The sequence below is a fragment of the Syzygium oleosum genome, unplaced genomic scaffold (genome assembly GCF_021117445.2).
Source record: "Syzygium oleosum isolate NSW1041296 unplaced genomic scaffold, Sole_v2.1 Sole_v2.34, whole genome shotgun sequence".
Classification (NCBI taxonomy): Eukaryota; Viridiplantae; Streptophyta; class Magnoliopsida; order Myrtales; family Myrtaceae; genus Syzygium; species Syzygium oleosum.
The window spans coordinates 1,861,808-1,888,157 of record NW_026607518.1 but is presented as its reverse complement, the minus strand read 5'-3'; the positions used below and the strand labels follow the sequence as shown (position 1 = coordinate 1,888,157).

Here is a 26,350-nt window from a genome sequence, read left to right as displayed (position 1 = left end):
TTATGGTGACTGACTGAAAAGTACTTATGGCACACTTATGCTTCTTTCTCTAATGCTAACTTGAGTATAATGTCATCTACAAAATGATGAGCACGCAATCGTCTATGCTCTGTTTGATTTGGAATATAGTTTCTCTTTGTCGGGTTATTTTTTGTCGCTTAGATGAACATGGCAATGGTGTTGTTGTTTTTTATTTGACGATTCTTATCTAGACCGAATCGAATGAGTATGGTTGGATGTAAGGGATAGCATCATTCTCACCTCATTCCAACTCATATTCAGTTAGGCTCACTTAAAACGAGTAATAATTATGCTTCAAATTGTATATTTCAACTGTAAGCATTGACCTCTTAAAATGAAATGGGAGACATTGTCGATGTTAATCGTCCGTTCTCATTCTTTTGGCTAATTAAATTAATTGTGGAGGATTTTCTCCTCCTTTTTGGTCCCCAAGATGGCGCAAGGACAAACGAAAGGGAAAAGTCCGCGTAATCATGGGCCAAGCTATGCATAATTAACATCATCAGGACCGTTAAACTGATCTTGTTCACGTGGCTCAAAACCCTTCTCATCCATCCACCCTTGGCTGAAAATCAACAAGCGATAGAGACGCAGGAAGCTTCCAACTATTGGGCTGCTTTATCACCATGCGGCCACTTGTTTTCTCCTTTATTGCACACGGATTTCTGAAGGTCTTCTTTTACTTGCCCACCGGGCGTTCTAGGTTTTGCCAAAAAAAACCTACGATCATAAGGTAGAGACTATACAAAAATGGCGCACTTGGTAAGATTGTTGTGTGAATTTCTCATTCAGGAATCGGAGTACACTTGTTCAAATTACACAAGCTGCATGCAAACTGCTCTAGGTTGAAATCACTGCACAAACCCAAAACTCTGTACTTGACTCGTACGGCAGGGTTTCGCATGGTGTTTCGAAAACCTCTAGATGGCCAGGCTTTTGTGCTCGTCCCAAGAAATCAATAAAAAAAGAAAATCAATTCGTCACTGGTGCATGAATAATTTTCTCGGATGATAGAAAGGCCAGTGCTTAACACGTACACATTTAATCGAATAGAAATTTAGTAATCTTCCATGAGGATATTTCAACAGTACACACGTGTGAGAACACAAGTCATCACCACATCCTTGTTTAAGCTTTCAACGAAAAGGAGAAAATATTTAGTGGGATGAAAGCGTCACGTACGTGACTCATTTATCTAGTTGGATCCATTCACCGTTTAACTTGTGTAAGTTGAATTAAAATTAAAGAAAAGCAAAATTTCTGACCACCTGCTGGATGGGATTATTAATGGGGAGCAGCTTTTTAGGAAAATTTTAAACACCCGCCCAAAACTTGTCTTTAACCTTCGTTTACAACTTCAAAAGAAACCTTTATTTTTTCTTTCTCTTAGATCTTACGTTTCAGACCAGAAAAAATCTTCTTCCCCTTTTTTTTTTTTCAGCTCTTACGTTGCAGACCGCCTGTCCGAATGATTCCTCGCTGGCATGTTAAATATGACGAATAAGACGCATGATCGTCTCGTTGAATGTTCTTCAGTTGTGGAGGATTTTCTCCTCCTTTTTGGTCCCCAAGACGGTGCAAGGACAAACGAAAGGGAAAAGTCCGCGTGGTCATGGGCCAAGCTATGCATAATTACCATCATCAGGACCGTTAAACTGATCTTGTTCACGTGGCTCAAAACCCATCTCATCCATCCCCCCTTCGCTAAAAATCAACAAGCGATAGAGATGCAAGAAGCTTCCAACCATTGGGCTTCCCTATCACCATGCGGCCACTTGTTTTCTCCTCTATTGCACCCAGATTTCTGAAGGTCTTCTTTAACTTGCCCACAAGTCAAAGATTAGTTTAAACCCCAAAAATGACGCAGTTGGCAAGAGAAGTAAGTGAATTTCTCATTCGGGAATTGGAGTACACTTGTTCAAATTACATAAGTTGCATGCAAATTGCTCTGGGTCGGGATCACTGCACAGACCCAAAACCCTGAACTTGACTTGTACGGCAGGATTTTCGCATGGTGTTTTGAAAACCTCTAGATGGCCAGGCTTTTGCGTTCATGCCCTAGATATCAAAAGAAAATCAATCCGTTGCCTGTGCATGAATAATTTTCTCCGATGATAGAAAGGCCGGTGCTCAACACGTGCACAGTTAAATGAATAGAAATTTAAAAATCTTCCATGAGGATATTTCAACAGTACAGCACCTGTAAGAACACAAGCGAGCACTACATAAATCCTCGTTTGAGCTTTCCACTAAAACTGTTTGCAAACAATTATTAGCATGGTATCATGTCTATTTTAGCTCTTGGCTCTATTCACACTTGGGGAAACCATGTAGAAATATCTTGGAAACAAGAGATCACACTCTGCCAATTTCTGTAGAAACAAAGGAAATATCTGCACTTGCTCACGATGAGTTGGATGAAGTCGAACAGTTGCTAAAAGTCAAGGGTGTGGAGCCAGCTGAAAAGTTGCAAAAAAGAGTTAGATATGAATCATATATCTTGGCAGTATGTTAGCAAAAATATCTTAGTCAGAGCAAGTCCACAAGGGAACAAAGAGAAAGATGTACAGGATTGTGTATGATTAGGAGATATTTTTCATGATGTTTGTGGGCCTCTCGTCAAGAAATTCATTTGTGTAAACTTTGCTTGATCAAGACCGGCCCAGAGAAGGCAACAGTAGATTTGAGGCTCGAGTCGGTCCTCCGATTATCTTTTTTTTTTTTAATGTTTTTGGTAAGTATTAGTCGCGAAGAGACACCTTTCGACAGGATTATTTGGTAAAACCAAAAGCGACACGAACATGATATGCATAAGTCTTATAGCCTAATCACCAAAAATAACGTATTTTTAAATGACACGAGTGCTGAACTCGAATGTAACAAGCGAACACAAATAGTCAGTCCTAGTCTTGAGTTAGATATAAGGGCTGGACACTTGGAACTGAGTGTAATTAGTGTTAGGCTGCGAATGACAACCATTCTGTTTCGGAAATTAATTTATGGCCAGAAATTGATTTTTCTATTTCTATTCCTAGAGGAGTTTTTGAGCAAAAAAACAGGTTTGATAACGACACAAAATTTATGTTCCAGAAACAGAAATTTGTTTGATAACAACACAAAATTTCTTCCTCTCGTGTGGCCGGCGAGTGGATGGCGGGCGGTGGACGGTGGTGGCGAACGGCGGGTGGCGAATGGCTGGTGGCAGACGGCGGGGGGAGGCGACGGTAGGAGGAGGCCGGTCAGAGGCTGGAGAAATTCATTGTCTTATTATTCTCTACGTGAACATTCTGTGCCATCCTTCTTACCACATTTTGTTTGGAGCCGTCGTACTTTTTCGTAATCAGCCTCTTCCAAGGATACATTTGTGTAATATCGAAGCTTAATTTGATTTTGCAGTCATATGTTGCATTTTTCCTTCATTTTGGTTGAGTATATTTGCAAAACATGCATCATCTAAAGATGATTTTCAGAAAAGTACTAACCTCTTTTTGTTTCTCCTCATGGAACTAACTAGGTCGAAGCTACGTTCCTCCTTGACAATTCTATTTAATACATCGTGAATGAACACATGTAAATTTGAAAGTGGATCTAAATATGTAAATGCCCGCCATAACAGCTGCTGACGTGCTTTGTTACACCACCTAATATTTTATGGTCCCCTTATATTCTCTTCTTATTTTTTTGATAAGTGCTAAGCTGGCACAAAAACCAGAGTAATAAGAAAAAACTAATTATTAGCAAAAATAATTTGAGAGGACACGAATAGACGCGCATTGACACTATTATTTGATAAATCCAAAAGTGACACAAATTTAATATACATGAATATCATAGCCTAATTAACGAACATAAAGTATTCTTAAATAACACGACTATAAAACTTGAATATGACCCATGAATCCCAAATTGCCAGCCCTAATTCTCACTTAGACATAAGGGCAGGACACTTGGACACTCGAATATGACTTATCTCATTCGGTCCTTTTCTTTGGCTATAAAATAGGATATGTGAAAGTGTAATTGATCTTGCCTTGTTTGTGCTTTATCAGTTTGCTAAAGAAGATAGTTTGTGAAATTCATCTTGATTTTGATAGGAGTTTTCATCTTTACTCGCAGATAATAAACAAATCCGTCAACAGGCCACTATTTATTCTTTACACCTTCACAATCTCTGCGGTTTTTCCTACCACGTACCCTGCACTTTCTGCTGCTTTTTCACATTTGCCTTGTTGAAAGTCAGATAATTGTAAAAGGAACCGTCAATACAATTACAAAAGAAGGCCAATATATACAAAAAGATCACCTAATGCTCGAGAATATACAAGGTGACGACGATGTAATACATCTTCATTCTATCTTTGTATCTTCCTTCTCCGGAGTCATCACCAAGGCACAAACCGGTCCATGAGCAAGCACACGGCGGCCTCCGAAATGGTGCTCTCCGTCGGAACCTCTCTCATTGTCTCTTCCTTCTTGGCCAGCGACAACTTCCTCGGTCCGGGTTCGGCTGATTCTCCGTGTTCTTGCTCGGGCTTCGACTTCGATCGGAGTAGCTTCTCGACCGCAACCTTTTCTCTGAGCTTGGCTAGCTCAGACTCCCAGATCTCTACCAATGCAGACATAGTCTTGACCCTTCTACTTTGCCAAACAAATTTCTTTCTTTTTTCTTTTTTGGGTGGGACGTATATATGGAATCGCTGTGGAATGAGGTGAGAAATGATGGGGTTTTTATAAAGTGGAGAAGACAAGGCTTGGATGTGGCTTGGTTTTGACTTTTGAGGTATTTAGGGTTTTTTTAAGGAAAAAGGTGGGAGAGAGTCGGTGAATCAGTGTGTGGACAAGCACACAGGATAAGGCCGCAGAATAGAATATTAGGATATTCTATTAGGGCTAATACGACGAAAAATCTTAAATCGATACATTCGTGATAAATTTATCTCAAATTAATTTTTTGATCATAAAAAATCTCAAACTGGTACACCTATAATAAATTTATCGTCAGTTTATTTCCATTAAATTTTACTATCAAATTGCTTTGTTAAATGATACGCGGCAGTTGATGGATATACCGATTTTATATTTTACCCTCCGTTTGTCACAGGTGTACCGATTTGTGATTTTTTGTGGTATTAATCCAATTTAACGGAAACTAGTAGAGAATAAATTTATTACAAATGTACCAGTTTAGAGTTTTTGGTGATCAAAAAATTAATTTTGGATAAATTTGTCACTAGTGTATCAGTTTGAGATTTTTTATGGTCAAAAAATTAATTTTGAATAAATTTGTCACAAGTATACAAGTTTGAGGTTTTTATATTAACCCTATTCTATAATACTGGCTGTGCATATCCGGGGCAATGTTCTGGTGTAGTTACTTGTACCATGAGAATGTACATAGTTTCTCTTGTCGTGTTATTTTTGCTCCCCTTAAATGAACACGGTGAAAGTACTGCTGCCCTCGATCTGACGATTCTCGCTCGCCCCATTTTCGAATGTGTGGCAGCTGGTCGTGACTTATTTCCACGCGATTTGGCACGGTCGTTCTTCTACCTTACGAAAGATCGGTTTCTTCTACAACAGGTCGGCTGTCGGGCGTAAGGATCATATTCCGAATTCATTCCGGTTCATATTCAGCGGTGCCGAGGTGACGGGCTCGCCTAAGGACGGGCAACAACAATATCTCAAACCGAACGTTTCGACCGTGGTCATGGGCCAAGCGATGCATAATTCACATCATCATGACCGTTAAATTGATGTAGTTTCACGTATGTGGAACTCATCTCATCCGTCCCCCACAATGGTTGAAAATGGCATAGAGAAAACCATAGAAAACAAAAAAGGAATGAGGTGGCTTCATTCTGTGGCACGGGATGATGATGGTGACTAAATTTTCAATGACCCGGTACTTTGGCACGACAAATAGAGATTGCGAGAAGCTTCAAATCCTTGGGCTGCTCTGTCACCATGCCGCCGCTTGATTTCATCTTAATTACGTACGGTCAATTGAATATTTATGCTTAAAATAAGGTCTAATCAATTAGGGTTTGTTTTATGGGCTAATATCACGAAAAACCCCAAACTAATACACATGTGACGAATTTACCCCAAATTGATACACCTATGATAAATTTACCCTTCGTTAGTTTCCATTAAATTTTAACGTTAAATTGGATGACACGGACAGTTGACAGGTGTATTAGTTTGAGGTTTTACTCTTCGTTTGTCACAGGTGTACCGGTTTGTGATTTTTCGTGGTATTAATCTAATTTAACGGAAACTAACGAAGAGTAAATTTGTCACAAATGTACCAATTTAGGGTTTTTTGTGGTCAAAAAATTAGTTTTGAGTAAATTTGTCACATGTATACCAATTTGGGGTTTTTGGTAGTTAAAAAATTAATTTGGAATAATTTATCAAGAACGTACCAGTTTAGGGTTTTTCGTGGTATTAACCCTTGTTTGTTTAAGTGAAAAAAATTTCCTCGACTCAATTTTTCGGACTTTCACGCTTTTGGTTTATTGATAATGGTTAAAGAAAATATTCATATTTAAAATAAGGAAAATGAATTCTCTAATCTGAAAAAGGGACAACATTTTCTTTGGAAATGATTTTAATTAAAAGTATTTTCCTTTATCATGAAATTTTCTCCGAAACAAACAGAGTCCCTTTTAGCCCGAATTTAATTAATTTAATCCCAAAGGTGGTGCTAGTTGCTCGGGATAATCAAAGATTCTCTCGTTCACCGAAGCACGCTTGTACAAATCTCAAGAGTTGTTTGTAAACTATCTTTGGTCAAGATATTGCACAGGCCCAAACCCCTTTACTTAAATCATTATGTGGAGTTCACAGGGTGTTCCAATAGCCTCTTAAGTAATCGGGACTTTGCGCTCATGCCCCCCAACGCGTCAGTATAATTTTCTCGGATGATAGAAGGGCCGGTGATTAACATGTCTGCAGTCAATTGAATAGAAATTTCGATAGTCATGCACGGGTCGAAGTCCTAAGAAGTAAGAACACAAAGTGATCATCACATCCTCGTTTGCGCTTTTTCACTTAAAAGTGTTTGTAAACAATCGTTCGTAAGGGCATCATGTCTATTTTCGCTCTTGGCTCTATTCACACCTGAAAAAACCGCCTAGAAATATCTTGGAAACGAGAGATGAAACTTTGCCGATTAACGCGGAGAGAAGGAAATATCTGCACTTGCTCGTGAAGATATCTTATAGTCAGAAAAGTTCATAAGAGAAGGAAGAAGTGGATCTGAAAAAGAGTTTAGGGAAATGTTTACTGAAAGTCCTAAAACTTATTAAATTGGTACAATTAAATCATTCCATTAACTCCTTCCAACTTGACTAATGAAAAATGTTGACGTGGCTTTTTTTTAATATTTTTTTATTTCTTACGTGATGACGATGTGGCTAAAACGACGTCGTTTTGGTCAAAATATATTTTTTAATACAAATTTTATTTAGATTAAATTAAAAAAAGAGAGAGGGGAAGAACTAGACGGCGAGGGCGATGGTGAGGCAACGGGGGCGAGGGCTGAAAAGCCCTAGCCGCCTATTTCTTCCTTCTTTTTTTATTTTAATTTCAGCTTATTTTTTAATTTAATTTAAATAAAATTTGTATTGAAAATCATAGTTGGATCAAAACGACGTTGTTTTAACCTTATGTTTCCGTCATAGCTAAGTAGGGAAGATAAAATATTTAAAAGAGTCACGTCAGCATTTTCTATTGTTAGACGGAATTAATGAATTATGATGATGAGATATCCGTGGTCATGGGTTTTAATATTTTTTTTTATGATGTTTTGTGGGCCTCGAGGCCGTATCTGTAGCTGTGGGCATAGCTTTCGTTGTTGGGTCTCGCGTCCAGAAATTCGTTTGTGTAAACTACGTTTGATCGTGAAAGGCCCAGTTACGTTTGAGGCTTGAGTGGGTCCCCTTATATTTCTCCTTTTCTTTTAAGTGTTGAATGAAGCAACGAAAGACACGGAATTTTTTTTTTTTTGGGGGTCAAAATACGGATTTATTTGAGAGGACGCGAGTATACACGTTTTGATTGGTAAATCCACAAACAACACGAACTTAATATACACAAGTTCTTTAACCTAACTTAACAAGAAATAATCTACTTTCAAACGATCAACTACAAAATTTAAATATGACAATCAAATCATTCCATTAACTCCTTCTAACTTGGATTAATGAAAAATGTTGACGTGGCTTTTTTTTAATATTTTTTTATTTCTTACGTGATGACGATGTGGCTAAAATGACATCGTTTTGGTCAAAATATATTTTTTAATACAAATTTTATTTAGATTAAATTAAAAAAAAGAGAGAGGAAGAACTAGACGGCGAGGGCGATGGTGAGGCAACGGGGGCGAGGGCTGAAAAGCCCTAGCCGCCTATTTCTTCCTTTCTTTTTTATTTTAATTTCAGCTTATTTTTAATTTAATTTAAATAAAATTTGTATTGAAAATCATAGTTGGACCAAAACGACGTTGTTTTAATTTTATGTTTCCGTCATAGCTAAGTAGGGAAGATAAAATATTTAAAAGAGTCACGTCAGCATTTTCTATTGTTAGACGGAATTAATGAATTATGATTGATGAGATATCCGTGGTCATGGGTTTTAATATTTTTTTTACGATGTTTTGTGGGCCTCGAGGCCGTATCTGTAGCTGTGGGCATAGCTTTCGTTGTTGGGTCTCGCGTCCAGAAATTCGTTTGTGTAAACTACGTTTGATCGTGAAAGGCCCAGTTACGTTTGAGGCTTGAGTGGGTCCCCTTATATTTCTCTTTTTCTTTTAAGTGTTGAATGAAGCAACGAAAGACACGGATTTTTTTTTTTTGGGGTCAAAATATGGATTTATTTGAGAGGACGCGAGTATACACGTCTTGATTGGTAAATCCACAAACAACACGAACTTAGGACGAGCATGAAATCCATTCTGGAGTAGGAAATTCTACTCCGGAATGGATCCGAACGAAATACGTTTGTCGAAAAATTTTTGAATGAATTACGGAGCCGATTTTGCGTTACGGAATAAAACGCGTTTGTTAAAAATATTTGATTTCGAATCGCATTTTTTATTCTTAAGAATACATTTTTATTCGAGAATGAGTTTTGGGCGAGAAAAAGAAGAAGCTACTTTTTGTAGCTTCTCTCTTCCGAATGCATTCTCCCTATTTTCTCTCTTTTTCTCACTAATTTTTTTCAAAAATGCATAAAAATTGAAAAATTCAGAAAAATTCATAAAAATTTCTAGAAAATAAAAAAAAAAGTCGATTTAGGGAAAATAGGAAATTTGGTGAATTTTTTTCAAAAAATATAAAAATAAAAAATTTCAAAACTTCATAGAATGGTTTAGAATACTTTGAGCACCTACTTTGAGTAAAATTCGATTTTTGAGGTGCCCAAAAAGTCAAAAATCAAAAATTTCAAAACTTCACAAAATGGCTTAGAATACCTTTGGGCAAGTGCCACTTTGAGTGAAATTTAATTTTTTGAGGTGCTTAAAAAATCAAAAAATCAAAATTTCAAAACTTCACGAAATGGCTTAGAATACCTTTGGGCACTTACTTTTAGTGAAATTTATTTTTGAGGTGCCAAAAAATAAAAAAATAAAAATAGATTGCTTCCGAAAATCAATTTACTGAGAGAATTAGTCATATTTTATCAAACAGTTTTCTCCTCCAAAAATCAATTTACGGCAAGAATTCTGAAATCAATTTCGCAAGAATTTGATTTCGGAGCAGATGTTGCCATTCGCGCCCTTAGTATACTCAAGTTCTTTAACCTAACTTAACAAGAAATAACCTACTTTCAAACAATCAACTACAAAACTTGAATACGACACGTGAATACGAATTGTCAGTCCTGACTCTAAGGATTGGACTATTGAAAACGAGTGTAATTTGAGTCGAACCATTTTTTATCCGACCCAACTCATCCGTTTGACGGATTTTAATGTCTGTGATCTCATTTGTTTATTCCTTTCTTATATTTATTGAATGTGGAATCATAGAATAATTGCGTTCTCCCCATGAAACTCATATGAGCTAAACCAAATTAAATTCAAGTTTACCAATTCGAAAAGTAGCAGTCGCCAGCATTCAGCAAGGCGAAAAAGTCGGTTCAAACCATGTCTTAAGCATGGTGGAGGCTCATGGAGTTGTGTATCACCTGATTTCAAATTCACGGCGAGAGTTGCCTATGCTTTGAAAGGGAAAATTATAAATAAGGGCTTGAAGTGCTCCCATTTTCTCAAATAAGGGTCTGAAGTAGACTTAGTATCAAATAAGAGCATGAAGTGCCCCCATTTTCTTAAATAAGGGTATGAAGTGGATTTTGTTTCAAATAAAAGTATGAAATGACTATGTCTATTTCAAAAAAGGACTTATCTTTCAGTATGGTAAGGGCATTTTCGTCTTTTAACTCTTTTTGAATTTTGTTCCTTTTTTCTTTCTTTTTCCCTTTGTTCTTTTTTTGGTTTCTCTTTGCCGGCCACCAGCGAAGCCAAGAAAAGGCTAGGCAAGGATCGTACTCGCTCGATCTGGAGAGGGCCACCCTCACTGTCAACAGGCGAGGGACTGCCTTGCCTAGGTGAGGGTCGCCTCGCTAGCTGTCGGTGAGGGACGGCCTTGCCGGTAGCTGGCGAGGGCCGGGCCCGCCCATGGTCGATGAGAGCGGCCTCGCCCAATCTGGGCGAGGGTCGCCTTGCCTATTGCCGGCGAGGGTTTCCAACCCTTCTCGGGCTCGCCGGTGCCGCGAGCCACCGTTGAGACCACCTTGAGAGTAAAAAGAAAAACAAAAAAAGGAAAAAAAGAAAATAAATGAAAAAAGGAAAAAAAGAAAATATAAATATAAATTAAAATTGTCTTTGAAAAAAATTTGGGTTTTTCGAATAAATTTGGGTTGGGCTTGGGTGAGGTCAAGCCCTTAATTCAAAACTCTCACGCCACTTTAGTCCCTTATTTGAAACTAACATGCCATTTCAGGCTCTTATTTGACACAAATTCCATTTCAGGCTTTATTTAAGAAAATGAAGGCACTTCTGATCCTTATTTGAAATTTTTCCTGCTTTGAAACGTACACACTAGAATCTACATGCTTCTTCTACAACATATGAATTTTTAAGCCAACATAATTTCCAAGCATATCCGATTTTTCGGGCAAAGCCAAAATGGCCCCTTCTTCGGCCCAACCTACACTCCTGGGTGAAATACTCCGATTGTTCGATTTTTAAGAGATCACATTTCACCATTCACATGGCGAACGAACGTCTGAACTACTTATATTGCATTAATTAGAATCAACATATCTCGCGTGCAAAAACTTCATGGCTTCAAACCTCTTATTAGTGGTCTCCTGGTGATGCGCTCTTTGTATCGAATTTTCGAATCATGGGAGGAATGAGATCGTGCTCTTTAATCTTATTAATTAAATAAATTTCCTTCGATGCTTATTTAAGACAAAAAAGAAAAGGGAAAATATCAAAAACACACATCCCCTTTCGCCCGATATCTTTTACATATCTTTACTTTAAAAAATATCGAATACATGTCTGGGTTTTACCTTGGAAGGCCATTTTGCACTTTCACATCCATCGTCCTGGTGTTCCTATTTACAAAAATGCTATTTTCTTTCTAGAAATACTCATCTCCAAAATTTAAATTTTCACACCTATTCAAAATATTTAAAAACCTAGAAATGTATGCAAGATATTTGTCAAAGTAGAGAAAGCGGTCGTCTGTAAAAAAATAATAAGGATTAATACCATAAAAAGCTTCAAATTATATTCACTGTGATTCAAATAGCACGAACTTTTTTTGGTGTTACTAAAAATCATAACCTTGCCCATCTTGACACATATAGCTAAAAAAAATTGTGTCATAAAAATTCCTGAACTTATATTAGTGTGACAAATATATCTTGGATGGAACTGAAATAAGGGGTATATATATCATACATGTATAAGTTTGAGTTTTTTTGTGACAAAAAAATTTTGGGATATTTGTGTCACAGTGAACAAATTTAAGATTTTTGGTAACATAAAAAAAAAGCTTAATCATGTCACGGTAGGCCTAATTTGAGATTTTTTTTTTACGGTATTTGTCAAAAAATTAACTTTGTTTCTGGAAATTTTTTCAATAAAAAATAATAAAATAAAATGAATTGACGAGCCAAGGAAGGGGAAGTAAACCCACCTTTTGCCCCCTCCTCCTCCTTCAACCTCGCCTCCTCTCCGAGGACCGACCCCTCCCGTCCTCCGCCGCCCTCCGCCGCCGCCGATCCCCAAGGAACAGCGGGCGGGGCAGAAACCCTAGGCCCCGCAGCGGGAAGAAACGAGCGGCCATGTCGTACGACACGTGGAGATAGAGGACATGGAGTGGAGCGAGGAGCTGCAGGCGTACACCTACCCTTGTCCCTGCGGCGACCTCTTCCAGATCACCAGGGACGACCTCCGCCTCGGCGAGGACATCGCTCGCTGCCCCAGCTGCTCCCTCTACATCACCGTCGTCTACAACGCCGAGGACTTCGCCGGCGGCACGGGGAAGCAGGACCTGGAGCCCTCGAAGCAGCAGCCCGTCGCCGTCGCTTGAAGTTTCATGTCGATTCTTGGAGTTTTGTTGTGAATTGTAATGTCAGTTGGGTTTTTGGGTGGGTCGGGGCGGTTTTGTTAGGTAGTGAGGATCGGTTCGTGTGAGTCGAGGTTGAGGTGTATTGTTAAGTCTCTCCGCGATTTTGCCAAATGATAGAAGTTCACCGATTGATTGATATACAAAAAGGTTCATGGAATGTATCCATTCGATGGTTTTGGATGCTTTTTAAGTGTTTGAGGTTGCTTCCTCCTTGGTCTTTAGGACGAAGTGGGAATATGGGTTATGTGATTTTGCCCCTGTGTTGTATCTGCTTCCCTTGTCGAGAATTTTCTTATGGGTGGGTTCGGGACGTGATTATGTGGAAAGGGTGATCTTTAAATCCAGTTGGGGTCAATGCAAGCAAACTTGGAATCATGAGGATAGCTTCTGTCACCTTGAAACCTGCTACTGTCAGATAATTTATCTCATACGGTCTTTCTCCTATGGGTGTAATGTAGAATATTTAGAAACTGTTCTGATTGCGGATATGACTGTGGTAATCGATCTCGCCTGGTTTCTGCTTTATCAATCTTGCTCGAGAAGATAGTTTGTGAGATCCATCTTGATTTTGATGAGAGTTTTCATCTTTAGTCGCAGATAATAAACAAATCCATTGTGCAACAGGCCACTCTTTATTCTTTGCACCTTCACAATCTCCGTATTTTTTCCTTCTACATCCCCTGCATCTGCTATTGTTTATTCACATTCCTGTTAGGTATTTCATGGGTTCGTTTCTGCTGTTTGTGAGGTCTAGGTATTAGAGTAGCGTGATTTTCAGCAATTTATAAACTCTAGGTTCAGTCAATCAGGGTGCTGCTCCCCCCGTTACTGGTATTTTTTTTGTTGATGTTTCACTCTAGCTGAGACATCATTCATCATGAGCATGTGGTAACCTCCGAGTATAATGTTCAGTAGACCCTCTTTAGTTATCAAGGAGATTTAGAATCTTGGGTTACTTCTATCTTATACTCTTTTATTCGGGTTTGGATATCTTGCTCTGATTTATTGGAGTCTTGGATGTTTTCCTTTGTTTTTTTCTTTTCTTTACTTCTTTAATTCTTGTACATTTATGATGTACTTGAATTTTTTATTTTAGTAAAATCCTTTTTTACCTGTAAAAAAAAAGGTTCTGGTACTGCTGTGTTCTGATGTACAACTATAGGAAAATTAATAATGTAGATTAAAATCCTGGATCAGACCAAAGGTATGGCCATGGTGATCTTTGTGGTTACATCGACTCTAGGTCATTTTCTGTGGTTGGCTACATCTTTTCTGGCCGTTTCGCATTATGTAGTCAGATGTATCATGCCATTAATTAGAATGTCTGTTTTAATTTAGGCTTGTTGTGTAGGTTTCTTTTCCCTCAAATCAACTTCCTTAACACCTTCTAATTGTATGACCATACAGGAGGACACTAAGAAATTTGCTTGATGGCTAACAGCCTGTTTGGATGGACAGAAAGTTAAGTCATGCTTTAGATGGAATTCAGATTTGTCAACTGTTGTAGGCTGCATTGTGATTTTGCTAAAATGCACTTTTTGGAACAAATGTGTGGATGCTTCTGTATGTATGTGAAGGGAGGAGAAAATAAGAAATGTGAAGTATGTGAGTGAACAATTATGATTTATGATCTACTTGCAATTCTTTGAGTAAGCTATCTACATGTATCTCTGACTCGAGAAGTACCATTTACGTATATTGGCTAGTTGTGCCAATAGGCAAGAAGAATCACCTCATGGCCTCTGGAAGTATCATATGCCATAGATTGACTGGCAGTGTTTCTAGTACTTCAAGAATGTTGGTTTTTTAATCTGTATGTTATATGGTTTGAATTAAACATTATAAATTCCAACTTGGAGGCCGTGAATAATAGGTTTTATTTTGAATCAAACCTAGTAGACATGAGATGATTCGGCATCATATCTGGAGAAAAGCTTGCTTGTGGGGTTCCCCATGATTTAGTTGAAGTTTGTTATGAGTGTCTAGAGGCTTTTTGTTTCTAGATGTACCTCATGACTTTCATGAAGAAGAATTGCTGAAAACATTAGCCGTACTTGATTTTTCAGAGTGCTCGCAATATACATAAACCGTAAAGGGCATTTTCTTTCCGCACTTCTTAGTTTAATTTGACTTCAAGTGTTTGCTGTCGTTGTTTCGTGAATCTTGCAGGCTATTGGTTGGGGGTGAAGAAACCTTGTATTCAGTTTCTATTTATGCCATAGTGTGGCATAAGGTTCCTATCTTATACATTTATGAAGTTAACAGTAGTTTTGGGATGAGATAATAACACAAATGGTCTTTGAATTTTGACGCAATGTATAATATGGTTCTTGAACTTTTAATTTGTTCTGTGTGGTCCCTGAAATTTAGCCTAGTATGCTATGTGGTCCAATAATTTTTAATTTGATCAATGTGGTCCCTGGACTTTTAGGACATGTTCAATTTAGTCTTTGGATTATATGAAAATTTCAATGTTGTCATTCCATTAATTTAAGTTCAAGAACAACATTGATTATTTTCATACAGTTTAAGGACAGTTTTTTTTATTTATTTTTATTTTGGTCGAACAAGGACATAAATTTTCATATAATTCAAAGACAAAGTTTTTTTTATTTTGGTCGAACAAAGACTAAGTTGAGCATGTATAAAAAATCCAGGGACCATATTGAGCATATATATTGAGTTACAATTTATGGATCACATTGAACAAATTAAAGTTCAGGAACTATATTGAATATTGTGTCAAAGTTTAGGGCCTATATGTGTCATTTTCCATTTTGGGATAGCTGAGGAAGTTTGTTTTACTTGCTGTGAGGCTGGCATAATTCGTAGGATCAGAAAGAGGATATCCTGCGAACCTTCGTGACCGTAACAATATACGAAACGTTTCGTCAGTCTATTAGCAGAGTGGCGATTGGTTCAGTGAGTATGTGGATCTCGTGTGTTCTACCAGGTTTTTAATTGCCAAAGTTATGTGCACTTCCTCTTTAAGTGTAAGCGTGGTCTTTTGCGGGGGATCTGCTGGTTTATCCCCAATAAAGAACTCTTTGTGGCATGGTTCTCTTGAAAAAGTGGGAACTTCTTTTGGCCACAACTTGACGATTTAATGGATCCAACGTTCACTCCACTTTCCTGAAATGCAGAAAATGCACTGCAGACCGTGAGTCAGATCCTCTGGAGAGAGCACAAGCCTGAGACTCCTTTGATGTAGTATGATTGGGATCGTCGCTTGATGTCCATTGATTTTCATCGACTCTGGACACTTGATTAAATCATTACTTTAACAAAGTTTGACACGGCTTGGAGATCGACGTTCCTTTACATTATTTTAAGCAGAGTAGGGGTGATCGGTTCCCGGTTCGGTTTAGTTCCAAGGTGGGACTGGGAATTGACCGTACCGGTGGTGCGGTCCAATCCAATAGAACCGGTAACTTAGGGTTTAGTTTACATTTTACTAATTTTTGTTAATTCACTTAGGATTTAGTTCACATTTTACTAATATTTTTGAAGAAAAGAAATAAAAAATATATATATGGTCGGTCCGGTCGGTTCGGTTCCCCCTTGGGACTAGACCGCTTGGACACCAGTTCTACTTTAAAGAACTGGGAATCGGACCGACACTCCCGGGAACTGGACATCGGTTTCACTTTAAGGAACTGGGAACCGAACCGACACTACCGGAACCTAACCAAACTGGCCGGTCCGGTCTGGGCGGTCGTTTTGCACAGGTGTTTTCCTCAACCTTCTGCTTTTAAGAGTGAAAAAATTTGGTCGTCTTTTTCTGCAATATTTATTTTGTGGAAACACACGCAGCAAGCACCGAAGCAACATGACAAATAACCAGATTGGACTCCTGTCCCTTTGTGAACATCCTCTGCATATTTATATCTGCGCAAAAACTTGAGGAACCTTGTCCAAGACTCCAAATTCAAAAACCACTTTCTACTTTCTCAGGAGCTTCCATGGGAACTTTTCTTGGGCACTTGGTGCCAGGACTCGCCCTCACCTTGCTTGGTTTATGGCACATCATAAACATATCAAGAAATTACTTCCTCAAAGGATCAAGCAATTTCAAATCGCAATTTTGGCATCCGTTCACCCCCTCTGTCCCCATATCCAAGTATTCCGAGCTTGTACTCGTGTTCTCGTTCTCTATTTTTGCGATCTTCGCGCAAGTGGTCGACTTCCCTATCATCCGCCTTGCTTTTGAGCTCGATAGTATCGAGCACGCCACCATGTTTCTCCACCTTGCTATATTCTCTGGTTTCGCTCTTTTCGCAGAGATCAACCATAAAACAGAGACTCTATCGGGGGTTGCGGGCGTTCTTGCAGCATCTGTTTTTGGTCAAGAGCTTCTCTTGCTTCATTTCCATTCCACTGATCATGTTGGACTTGAAGGGCACTACCACTGGCTACTGCAGCTCGTGGTGCTCGCATCTTTGGCCTCGTCTTTGGCAGCAATATGTTTTCCCACCAGTTTCCCAGCATTTCTAGTTCTTGCCATTTCTGTGACCTTTCAGGGTTGCTGGTTCATAAACATGGGGTTCTTCCTTTGGGTACCAGAATTTGTGCCAAAGGGTTGCACCGCACAGTCCATTCACGCTAGCAGAAAATTAGCGCACGGTGCAGTAACTTGCGGCTCAAGCGATGCGGACTCAAGGGCTCGAGCCCTTGCTAACTTGCAGTTCAGTTGGATACTTGCAGGGATTTTGTTTTTGACAGGAAGCCTGTGTCTGAAATGGGCCGGTAAATGTCCAGAGAGCGGGCAGCATACGGAGTACGAGCGACTTCAGGGTAAAGGTGCTGAGTTGCCTCTATCATTTGATGGATGCAGGCAATCTCAACCTTAGTGTAACTGCTTGATAGAGCAACTAATGTGAATTAAGGGTGCTTGGAGTACTTGCTGTCGTCTAAGTAATAAGCTGGAGGGGTGAAGAATTGGTTCAGTATACTGGCGACTACTGTATATTTCTTTGCAGTTACGACCGAATTGTAAAGATTATGATAACTTATCTGCTTATTATTATACAAATAGCTTATTTATAAGAAAAACCTCTCTCTCTCTCTAGTATATTTTATAAAGATACGAAGTGAAAGATACCCAGGTTGGCAACCAATAGAGAATTGAATTGGTCAACTAAAACTGGATCATTTTATTAGGAGAGTAACAATGTAATTTTCAAAGTCTGCCCCTTTTCTTACCATAAAAAAATAGCTCATCTCGATCAACTTAGGAAGTTTTTTTTTTGGTCGGACAACTTAGGAAGTTTAAGTATGTTATTTTATATGACAATGAAGTTCAAGTAGGAAATTGAGTATGGAGTGATCGAGCCATCTCCACCATTCAATTTTCCAAGTGGAAATTAATTTTGATATGTGTTGAAAATCGCAGCATGACCTTTCACTCAAAATATAAAAGAAAAAACAAAATATGAAGGTTACCATGAAGGGGCTATGGAGTATTTCACGGAAACTTGAGACGGATATTCTATCCCACAACACGGCAATCTCAGCCTTTCAAAGGGACTGCCTTTTTGTCTCTAAGAACCATGAAACTAATCCATAAAACTTTCAAGTTTCAGATTATTTTTTATTCATAGGATCTATAGAGTGGCAAGTAGAGAGCATATTTAGGTCCCGTTTGATTCAGCTTTGGGAAGGGGCTTTCGAGGCCGAAAGCCCCTTCCCAAAATGTTGAACCGTTTGGTTCAGCTTTCCGAGTCCGAAAAGCCGAAAGCTAGCATTTGGAATGCCGAAGGCCCAAAGCTGGTCCGGACCAGCTTTGGGCTTTCGGTATTCCACAAATGCTGAAGCCTTTTTTTCTCTTCCCAAATTATCCTCACTCAAATTTTAATATTCCGGTTTTGCCCCTGATACTATTCATCTTCTTCAACGCAAGGGTGGCCCGCGAGGGTGGCCGACGAAGGACCAGCGAGGGGCCGGCGAGGTCGCTAATCAGATCAGCGGCGAAGTCGCTTTGACCCAGCGTCGTCGCACGGGTCGTGACCCAACGGCGGCCGTCGCCTGGCCGTCGAGGTCGCGCGACCCAGGCGGCCGTCGCCTGAGGTCGCGACACCCAGGCGGCCGTCGTCTGCGGTCGCGCGACCCAAGCGACAGTCGCCTGGGGTCGCGCGACCTAGACGAAGGCCGCTTGGGGTCGGGCGACCGCCCTTTGAGCGCGGTCGCGCTAGGGGTCACGCGCGACCCGTGCGACGGCCACTTGGGTCGCGCGACCCTGTGGCGACGCCGTGGCCTTCTCGGGTTGCGACCTAGGCCGATGTCACCCGAGGTCGCGCGACCTCGCTGGCCCCTCATCGGCCCTTCGCCAGCCAGATCCACCCTCGTCGGCCCCTCGCCGGTCACATTTTGGTGAAGAAGATAAACAGTAACAAGGGCAAAATAGGAATATTAAAAATAAAAATTGCCAAAGCCCTTTGCAAAATTTTTTTTGCCAAATACTACTTAGGCCAAAATAGATTCACAAATTTTTTTTTACCAAACGCCACTTGCATTTCTCCAAGTGGCTTTCACCTAAAGGTATTTGCATTCCCCCAAGTAGAATTTGAAAAACCAAACCAAACGGGCCCTTACTCCGTCAGTTCATCAAGCCAATAATATAGTTCTAATGTTATAACAAGATCGGGTCAGGGAAAAAACAAGAGGGGAGTTTTCAGAAATACATGACTAGATAAACACACACGATTTTATTACTGGAGGCTAGTTTGCCTTTGAACATTACGACTGCTGCCTTTTATTGGCATAAAGGAAGGGAAGGACAAACGGGGTCATCTCTAGGGGTGATCGGTTCCCGATCCAGTCCGGTTCTAAGGTGGAACCGGGAACCAAATCGATAGAACCGGTTCCCAATTTTAGGAACCGCGGACCGGACCGATTGGTTCTAGGACCGGGAACCGGACTGGACCGTCGGTCCGATCTAATGGAACCGGTCACTTAGAGTTTAGTTTTTTTTTTGGTTAAACACTTAAGGTTTGGTTCACATTTTACTAATTTTTATCAATGAATTTATGTTAATGAAGTTCACTTAGGGTTTAATTTACATTTTACTAATTTTTATCAATGAATTTATGATAATGAAGTTCACTTAGAGTTTAGTTCACATTTTATTAATTTTTTTAAAGAAAAAAATAACAAAAATATATATTAAATAGTCGGTCCGGTTCCCCCTTGGAATCGGGAACCGGACCGCCCGGAAATCAATTCCGCTTTTAGGAACCGGGAATCGGATCGATAATCCCGAGAACCGGACCAAACCCGTCGGTCCAATCCGATCCGATCCGATCTCGATTTGGACGGTCCAAGTTGCTTACTCCTAGTTATCTCCCGTAACATTCTAGGAGAAAGTAGTGACCTACAATTATTTGTGGTGAATGATATGAACAGTGCTCTATTTGTCTTTTGTTATAGTTGGTCGTCCTTTTTTTTTGGCCAGAACTAAACTGTTCATTGATATCTAGTAAAACCAGAATCCACTTTCGGGGTCTCAAAACAGAGCATATCTCTAAGTGCCTGTGGATGACGGGTCAACCAGTGTTCGGTGAGTGTTTTTTTCCTGTGGGTCTTCACTACCCAGTCCGCCACACTATTACTGTTTCTATTACAATATAGCAGCTTTAAGTTAGAAAATGAAGACAACAGCCCATGTGCTTCACTGATGAGAGCACGCTGTTCCCACGGCGATTTTTGTGTATACTTCAAGCTGTTGACTAGATTCTGGCAGTTTGACTCTAGAGTCAGTCTTTCGCCCGCACGAGGAGAGAGAGAATTTGAGGGTTTGCACCATGGCTAGGCTTTCTGCTTGCTCGGCGGAGGAGACGAGGACGTCCTTTGCGAAGCCATCGACCAAGATCCCAGCTGAGTTGCGGCACACACAGGCAATTGATCCTTCAAAAGATCCAGGTTGGTGAGCTGCATCTATATTTACTTTTATTTCGCCCCTTTATGGAGGAATCCAGGTATCCTCCTCTTCACTGTTCGCAGCATCAATTTTCCTGTCGAGGTTGTTCCATCTGCTAAAATTTCTGAGCAATTGTTGTCCTCTTTCAACCAGCAACTTTGGGTCCGGGAGGTGCCTTCTAAAGACGAGGTTGTTCCTTGCTTTCCAAATTTCCCAAAGAACTACCGAGACTAGCTTAAAATCTGGTGAGTTGTTGCTGTTGGGTATGTATTTGATCAGCCATTCGTCTATTCTGGAAGTTTGTTATTTAGAATTCTGGATGTTTAGTGCAGGAGCATCCCAGACTTCCCTCATCCATTTGCAGAGAAGAAATAAATGTTCCGGGGTCTCCACATGTGCTCGGCAGATTGGGCAGTTCGGATCAGGTACCATCCTCCTTCTGTACAAATTTTCCTTCGTTGGGAGGGCATTTTGACATACACTCCATATAAAGTTTCTGATTTTGTGGGGAGTTTTCATTTTCCATATCCTGTTCCAGAGCTTGGTAGGAGATTGGTGAGAGGAGGAGGCACACTGAGCTTCTTAGTTTTTGTTTTTGCGAAGAATGTTGTAGCTGCTCTTAACAGTGTACTCTCTTTCCCTCGTGCCAGTCAAGATCAGTTTGTCTTCATTCATTTGTGGTCTGATATGTATTGCGAGGATCTCACGCACTACCTGTTCATCGAATAATCTTCGTAAGACCGGTTCCTTCCATGTGCTTTCCCCTTGGTTTATCAGTTCATCAACTTTTTTAGGGTCCCCTGCATTAGCCGGTCCCCCTATAGATCCCCTTTTTAGCCACTTATCTTCCCTGATGTTAATGTTCTACCCATTTCCTACTGACCACATGACCGAGTCTTCAATTGATGTTCTCCCCATAAGTATGCTCTGCCATCCCCAAGATGGTCTGGATCCCTTCTCTGCCTTCCAGAAAAACTTAGTAGGGTAGTAGATGCCCTTTAAGACCTGACTACACATAGTTGTATGGTTTTGTGCTAATTGCCAAGCCTGTTTTCCAAGCATGGCCTTGTTAAAAGATGTTAAATCCCTAAACCGGAGGCCTCCCCTGTCTTTTCTTTGTCTTAGCACTTCGGCCTTCCTCCAGTGTACTCCTTTTGTTGTGGTTTGGTTCTTCCACCAGAAAGCTGTTATTTTTTGCTCAATAGCTCGACATACTGAAACTAGGATCTTGAAAATTGACATGGCATATTGTGGTAATGCTTGGATAATAGTTTTTATCATAATTTCTTTCCCCGCTTTAGACATTGTGTTCTCTTTCCACCCTTCAAGCTTCATATTTACCCTTGCCAGGATCCAAGCAAATATTTGCATTTTGGATGCTCCCCAATCAGAGGGAATACCCAAGTACTTCCCGGTCTTATCAATCTCCGAGACTCTTAGTCCTCTAGCCATGTTCCTTCTTAATTCACTAGGGCAGTCCTTGCTGAAGTATATTCCCGACTTGTTCAAGTTAACTGCTTGTCCTGAAGGAAAGCAATACTGGTGAATGATTCCAGCCAGGTTTTGACATTCTTGTAGCTTCCCATCTAGGAAGAAGATTGAATCATCTGCAAAGAGTAGGTGAGATAGTACAGGGCAATGTCTATTTAGTTGTATCCCTTTTATAGTGCCATCTTGCACAAATTTTTTCATCAGCATCAACAGGAAGTTTGCTTGTACCATCTTACAAGTCTGCAAGGTCACTTTCAGAGAGTTCACTATCTGATGAAGTGATCTCTTTAACATTACTTTCTTGGCTAAAACTAGAACGCCTAGCCCTTTCGATTTCCAAGGCAAGTTGGACTCGTTCAAAGTTGTCTGGGGTCACTTCTATCCTCTTCTTTCTCGGTCTTGAAGTGTTGATAGAAGAGCAAAATCCTGGATCATTAAATCTTGCATCGGGTTCCGTTGGCTGGGGCCAGGTAGATGTGTTAGGCATTTCACATGGTGGTACATCAATTATCATGTTGTCTAGGGGACCAAAATCGCACGGATCCTGTGCAAGTGGTCCACCCCAAAGGTCTGGTTGCTAAGATGAATGATTCTCGTTGATAGAACTTTAAGCGAAGGTAAATATATCACATTGATACAAATTTAAAATTTTTTATGTCACAAAAAAAATTTAGAATAAATGTGTCACAATGAGCATTATTTAGGATTTTCGGTGGCTTTTGCCTTTTATAATTTATGATATCATGACATTTGCCTAAAACATAAAAATATTTATTTTTTTCAAATGTAGAAGGTTGCGATAGTTCGTTATAATTATATTTAAAATGTCATAATTTAAAAGAGTTTGAAAAAGCTTTTTGCGGTCAAAATTGCACTGGGATTGTGTGAAATTTTGTATGACTACTGCCAATTGTGAGATTTGAACTCAGAATCATTTACTCTGATGTCATGTGAGATTTTTTTATGATCACTACCAACTATTCTAAAAATGTAAACTGATAGATGAAAGTGTAGTTTAATATTTAAATATTCTAATAGATTTGATTGAAAATAACAGTACCGTGGTCTTAGCAAGCTCCTAAATTTCATAACCATGCGGGGGAACGATCTTATATTTAATACCTTGTAGACCTATCATGTCTTTTTGGCCATGTGCACCTCTCATGTCCACCATATAACAATATACATGCATAATTGATTTCGCGAGGATTGGATATTTAAAACAACATGTTCTGGCAGTACTAATTCCGCAATGATCGTATATTAAAGACGATATATTCTCACTTCGCCAATTTTTCTCTCTCTTTTTTTTTTTTTCTATCCAAGATATATGATGGCCCACCTCGCGTGTCCACGGATTAGTGACTCTGCGAGGCAGGCGACCTCCGGCGACGGAGTGGCTGATGATTGACGCAAAGGACGGGTTTCGAATTGAGCAACGAAGCAGGAGACACACGGGTCGTTGGGGATACATGGAAAGGCATTTTGTAAAAGGGAGATTACTTGGTTATGTGATTTTCCACTGATGGCGAGGGCATTTTGGTAAAGCCGGGTATTCTAGGTCGTTTCCATCGATCTAAGTACCGAATTGACATGTTCACACGCCATTCGATTAAAGGAAGCGAATTTAAGGGTGCGTTTGTCTTATCGAAATTTCAAAGGAAAACATTTTTCGTAAAAATCATTTTCACGGAAAAATGGTTAGTTTTCATAGTGATTGCTTTCTAGCCATAAACGGAAGTTGTCTTCCCTCGATCTAAGCTTGTCATTTTCGGTCCATAGAAAATATTTTACGTAAATTGATTAGTTTTTCTGTCATCCAAGTATCGAAAAGTCGGAAATCAAATTTTCGAAATACGTTTTCCTTCAAATAAACGGACTCTAAGATGTAAATTTATCCCCAGACTTTTAGGGGATCCTTATTCCTCATTTATGCTATGTACCCACTCAAAACATTAAGTGAATGAACTTCCAGCCGATGTCACACTATAGTATGCAATTACATCAACCCTTAAACTGCAATAGTAAGGTACTTAATAAATTGATAAACATTACTTAAGAGTTGATCTTGTCCACAAGAACCATCATTCTTAAAGAAACCAGACAGATGTAACAAATACTAGAGACCGAAGTCCATTTTCATTTTCCTGGTCTACATTATAGTAAGATACGATGACCTAGTAAATGACATATTCATACAACCTCCCTATCTCCAACTAGGAAGTGAATGCCAGAATGTCCGGATCTTGTTTAAGAAGAGTCATCTCATCTTCACTGGTGGTTGTCCATGCATCAATTCCTCTGCCCTCTTCGTCGTCGACAAGAAAGATCGATCTGAGATTCAGTGATATGTTGCTGACGAGAACCGGCCTTCCCCACCCGAAGTCGATCTCATGTAGCCCGAACCGGCACCAGCTACTGAAAGCAATTGTACACTCTTCGCTCGAGGACGCAGTTTCGACAAATTCGGCTATAGAATTCTCCACCATCGAGCAGAACTCCTCCCTGTCTACTACTGTTGCATATTTCGTTTTGGCGTCCGATATCATGTTGTGGATTATATTCACCATCCCATTGAACTCCAAGTTCCTTTTGCCAGACACGGGTTGATCGGATCGCCCAAAAATCATGGCAAAGAAATTGCCACAAGAATTCGCAGGTATCGTTAGATTGATCTTCTCGCGCAAGTTGAAAGTCATATAAACTGCGAAAGTCCTTCCTTCGCCGTGTTTATATCGATCAATATTGACGAGGGCTCTACTTAATAGCGCCGAAACAACCTCAACCCTTGAAGGCTGGAAATTTTTGGCCATCGAATCCTTTGCATCAACCCTAGCTAGGGCTTTCAGCTTCAAAATAGCATCACCGCTGAACCTGAACCTTGACATGATGAGTTCCTTGCTGCCGATAATACGCGGTGGAGGCCAATTCACAACGGTCGACGCTTTCACTGGGAACAGAGATGACAATTCGAAACTTGGACAGACTGTAACATCTACGTTACCGCGGCAAGCGGTAGCCCACGAATTAATGAACATGGCCATGGTGTACACGTCGCCAATCTTGTGTGTAGAGCGCAAGGCAACTGCTGATCCGCCGCACTCGAATGTAGTCACTTGAATCACAACCAATGGATTGCCTACTATGTTGGTTGGGAATTGCGACAAATGATCGAGCAAATCCATGTCGGGGTCTCCATGGAGGAGCTGATCAATCTGGCCATCCACTTTGGCATGGACGAACTCGACTCCAAGGTCGTTACAGTCGATAAAACAACCGTCGTCCTCGACATATCTCCCTGCCATAGGATAAAAGAGTGTTAGAGTTTTGGAAAGTGACTCCTCCATTTGGTGAAGCCTTTGAGAGATATCAACTCCGGGGTTCTCAGCATTATCTCTATAGTAGAAGATGACGCCCACATAATTTGGCATCTGAAGCTCATCCATTGATGTTAGCTTCCATTTTTGCCGGTCGCTCGGCGTCGGCACCGACGGCTTGACCAACTTCTTCCACTGTACTTCCACCTTCATGCTTGGATTGCTTCACAAGATGTGTAGTAAGTACAACTATGGAAGTAATTTAAAGGAACGAGGATGGGGAATCTGGTAGTGTACAAGTTCTGTCCAGTGAAATGCTGGTTTTATAGAGCACTCCAAGATGACATTTGAATCTTTAAAGTCATACGCATTTTAAGATTGCGTGTGATTCTCGTTGGCATAGTCGGTCGCTGTAAGAAACCATGTAAAAATATCTTGGAAATGAGAGTGACGCTTTATCAAATTCCTGGAGAAAGAAGGAAATTTCTTCACTTGCTCATCAAATTATCTTTAAGTCACAGAAGTCAATGAGAGAACAAACAAAAAGACGTACCAAACCATTTATGATGATAAGATGTTTGCGGTCACGGTTACGATAATTTTCTTCGATGTTTGTGAGCCTCTAGGTCGTATTTGGAGCAGTTGTACAGCTTTCGTTGTTGGACGGTGGTCCGGACATCGATTTGTGTAAACTTCGTGGGTCACACTTTGGTGGAAAAATCTTGAGAAAACTACCAATCAGAAACTGGTAAAAGGAAATGAGCAGAAAAAAATGGCTCATTGGACATGTATCAAACCCATGATCATTTATGATATTGAACTTTTACCAGAGCAAGACTAACATTTTCTTTTGAGAAAAAACCAAAAAAAATTTTAAACTATATCAACTGTGACATATTTATTCAAATTTTTTTTTGTGATATCAAAAACCACAAACCATGCCAGCTGTGACACAT

General features: G+C 39.9%; 3 protein-coding genes and 1 long non-coding RNA gene across 7 annotated transcripts; 3 read left to right on the top strand and 1 right to left on the bottom strand.

Annotated features, from left to right (window-relative positions):
• Window positions 1–12,499: 12,499 nt before the first annotated feature.
• LOC115664356 (uncharacterized) lies at window positions 12,500–16,024 on the top strand. 2 transcript variants are annotated; one of them, XR_008814854.1, is made up of 2 exons: window positions 12,500–12,640; window positions 14,841–14,993. It is a non-coding gene; the product is annotated as an uncharacterized LOC115664356 (long non-coding RNA). The 2 variants fall into 2 exon arrangements; XR_004003583.2 differs by lacking the exon at window positions 14,841–14,993 and adding an exon at window positions 15,815–16,024 and having other exon boundaries at window positions 12,512–12,640.
• Window positions 16,025–16,371: 347 nt separating this feature from the next.
• On the top strand, window positions 16,372–17,735 carry LOC115664357 (uncharacterized). The gene has a single exon (XM_030586296.2). The coding sequence runs from the start codon at window positions 16,634–16,636 to the stop codon at window positions 17,519–17,521; it is 888 nt and encodes a 295-aa protein (XP_030442156.2). The 5' UTR covers window positions 16,372–16,633; the 3' UTR covers window positions 17,522–17,735.
• A 2,438-nt stretch (window positions 17,736–20,173) lies between these two features.
• LOC130135569 (uncharacterized) lies at window positions 20,174–21,260 on the top strand. Of its 3 annotated transcripts, XM_056305067.1 has the most exons (4): window positions 20,180–20,592; window positions 20,740–20,831; window positions 20,914–21,011; window positions 21,125–21,260. In XM_056305067.1, exons 1-4 carry the CDS (start codon window positions 20,471–20,473, stop codon window positions 21,143–21,145), a joined length of 333 nt encoding a protein of 110 aa, XP_056161042.1. In that variant the 5' UTR covers window positions 20,180–20,470; the 3' UTR covers window positions 21,146–21,260. The 3 variants fall into 3 exon arrangements, with proteins under 3 accessions (XP_056161040.1, XP_056161041.1, XP_056161042.1); XM_056305065.1 differs by having other exon boundaries at window positions 20,174–20,592; window positions 20,914–21,260; XM_056305066.1 differs by having other exon boundaries at window positions 20,176–20,592; window positions 20,919–21,260.
• Window positions 21,261–24,107: 2,847 nt separating this feature from the next.
• On the bottom strand, window positions 24,108–25,740 carry LOC115665675 (acetyl-CoA-benzylalcohol acetyltransferase-like). The gene has a single exon (XM_030587525.2). The coding sequence runs from the start codon at window positions 25,605–25,607 to the stop codon at window positions 24,294–24,296; it is 1,314 nt and encodes a 437-aa protein (XP_030443385.2). The 5' UTR covers window positions 25,608–25,740; the 3' UTR covers window positions 24,108–24,293.
• Between the last annotated feature and the right edge of the window lie 610 nt (window positions 25,741–26,350).

Coding starts and splice junctions, on each gene's coding strand:
- LOC115664357 (XM_030586296.2), top strand. CDS start 16,634: ATGGGAACTTTTCTTGGGCACTTGGTGCCAGGACTCGCCCTCACCTTG.
- LOC115665675 (XM_030587525.2), bottom strand. CDS start 25,607: ATGAAGGTGGAAGTACAGTGGAAGAAGTTGGTCAAGCCGTCGGTGCCG.
- LOC130135569 (XM_056305065.1), top strand. CDS start 20,471: ATGGCTAGGCTTTCTGCTTGCTCGGCGGAGGAGACGAGGACGTCCTTT. Junction 20,593..20,739: donor CCTTCAAAAGATCCAGGTTG/GTGAGCTGCATC, acceptor TCTTTCAACCAG/CAACTTTGGGTCCGGGAGGT. Junction 20,832..20,913: donor CGAGACTAGCTTAAAATCTG/GTGAGTTGTTGC, acceptor CTGGATGTTTAG/TGCAGGAGCATCCCAGACTT.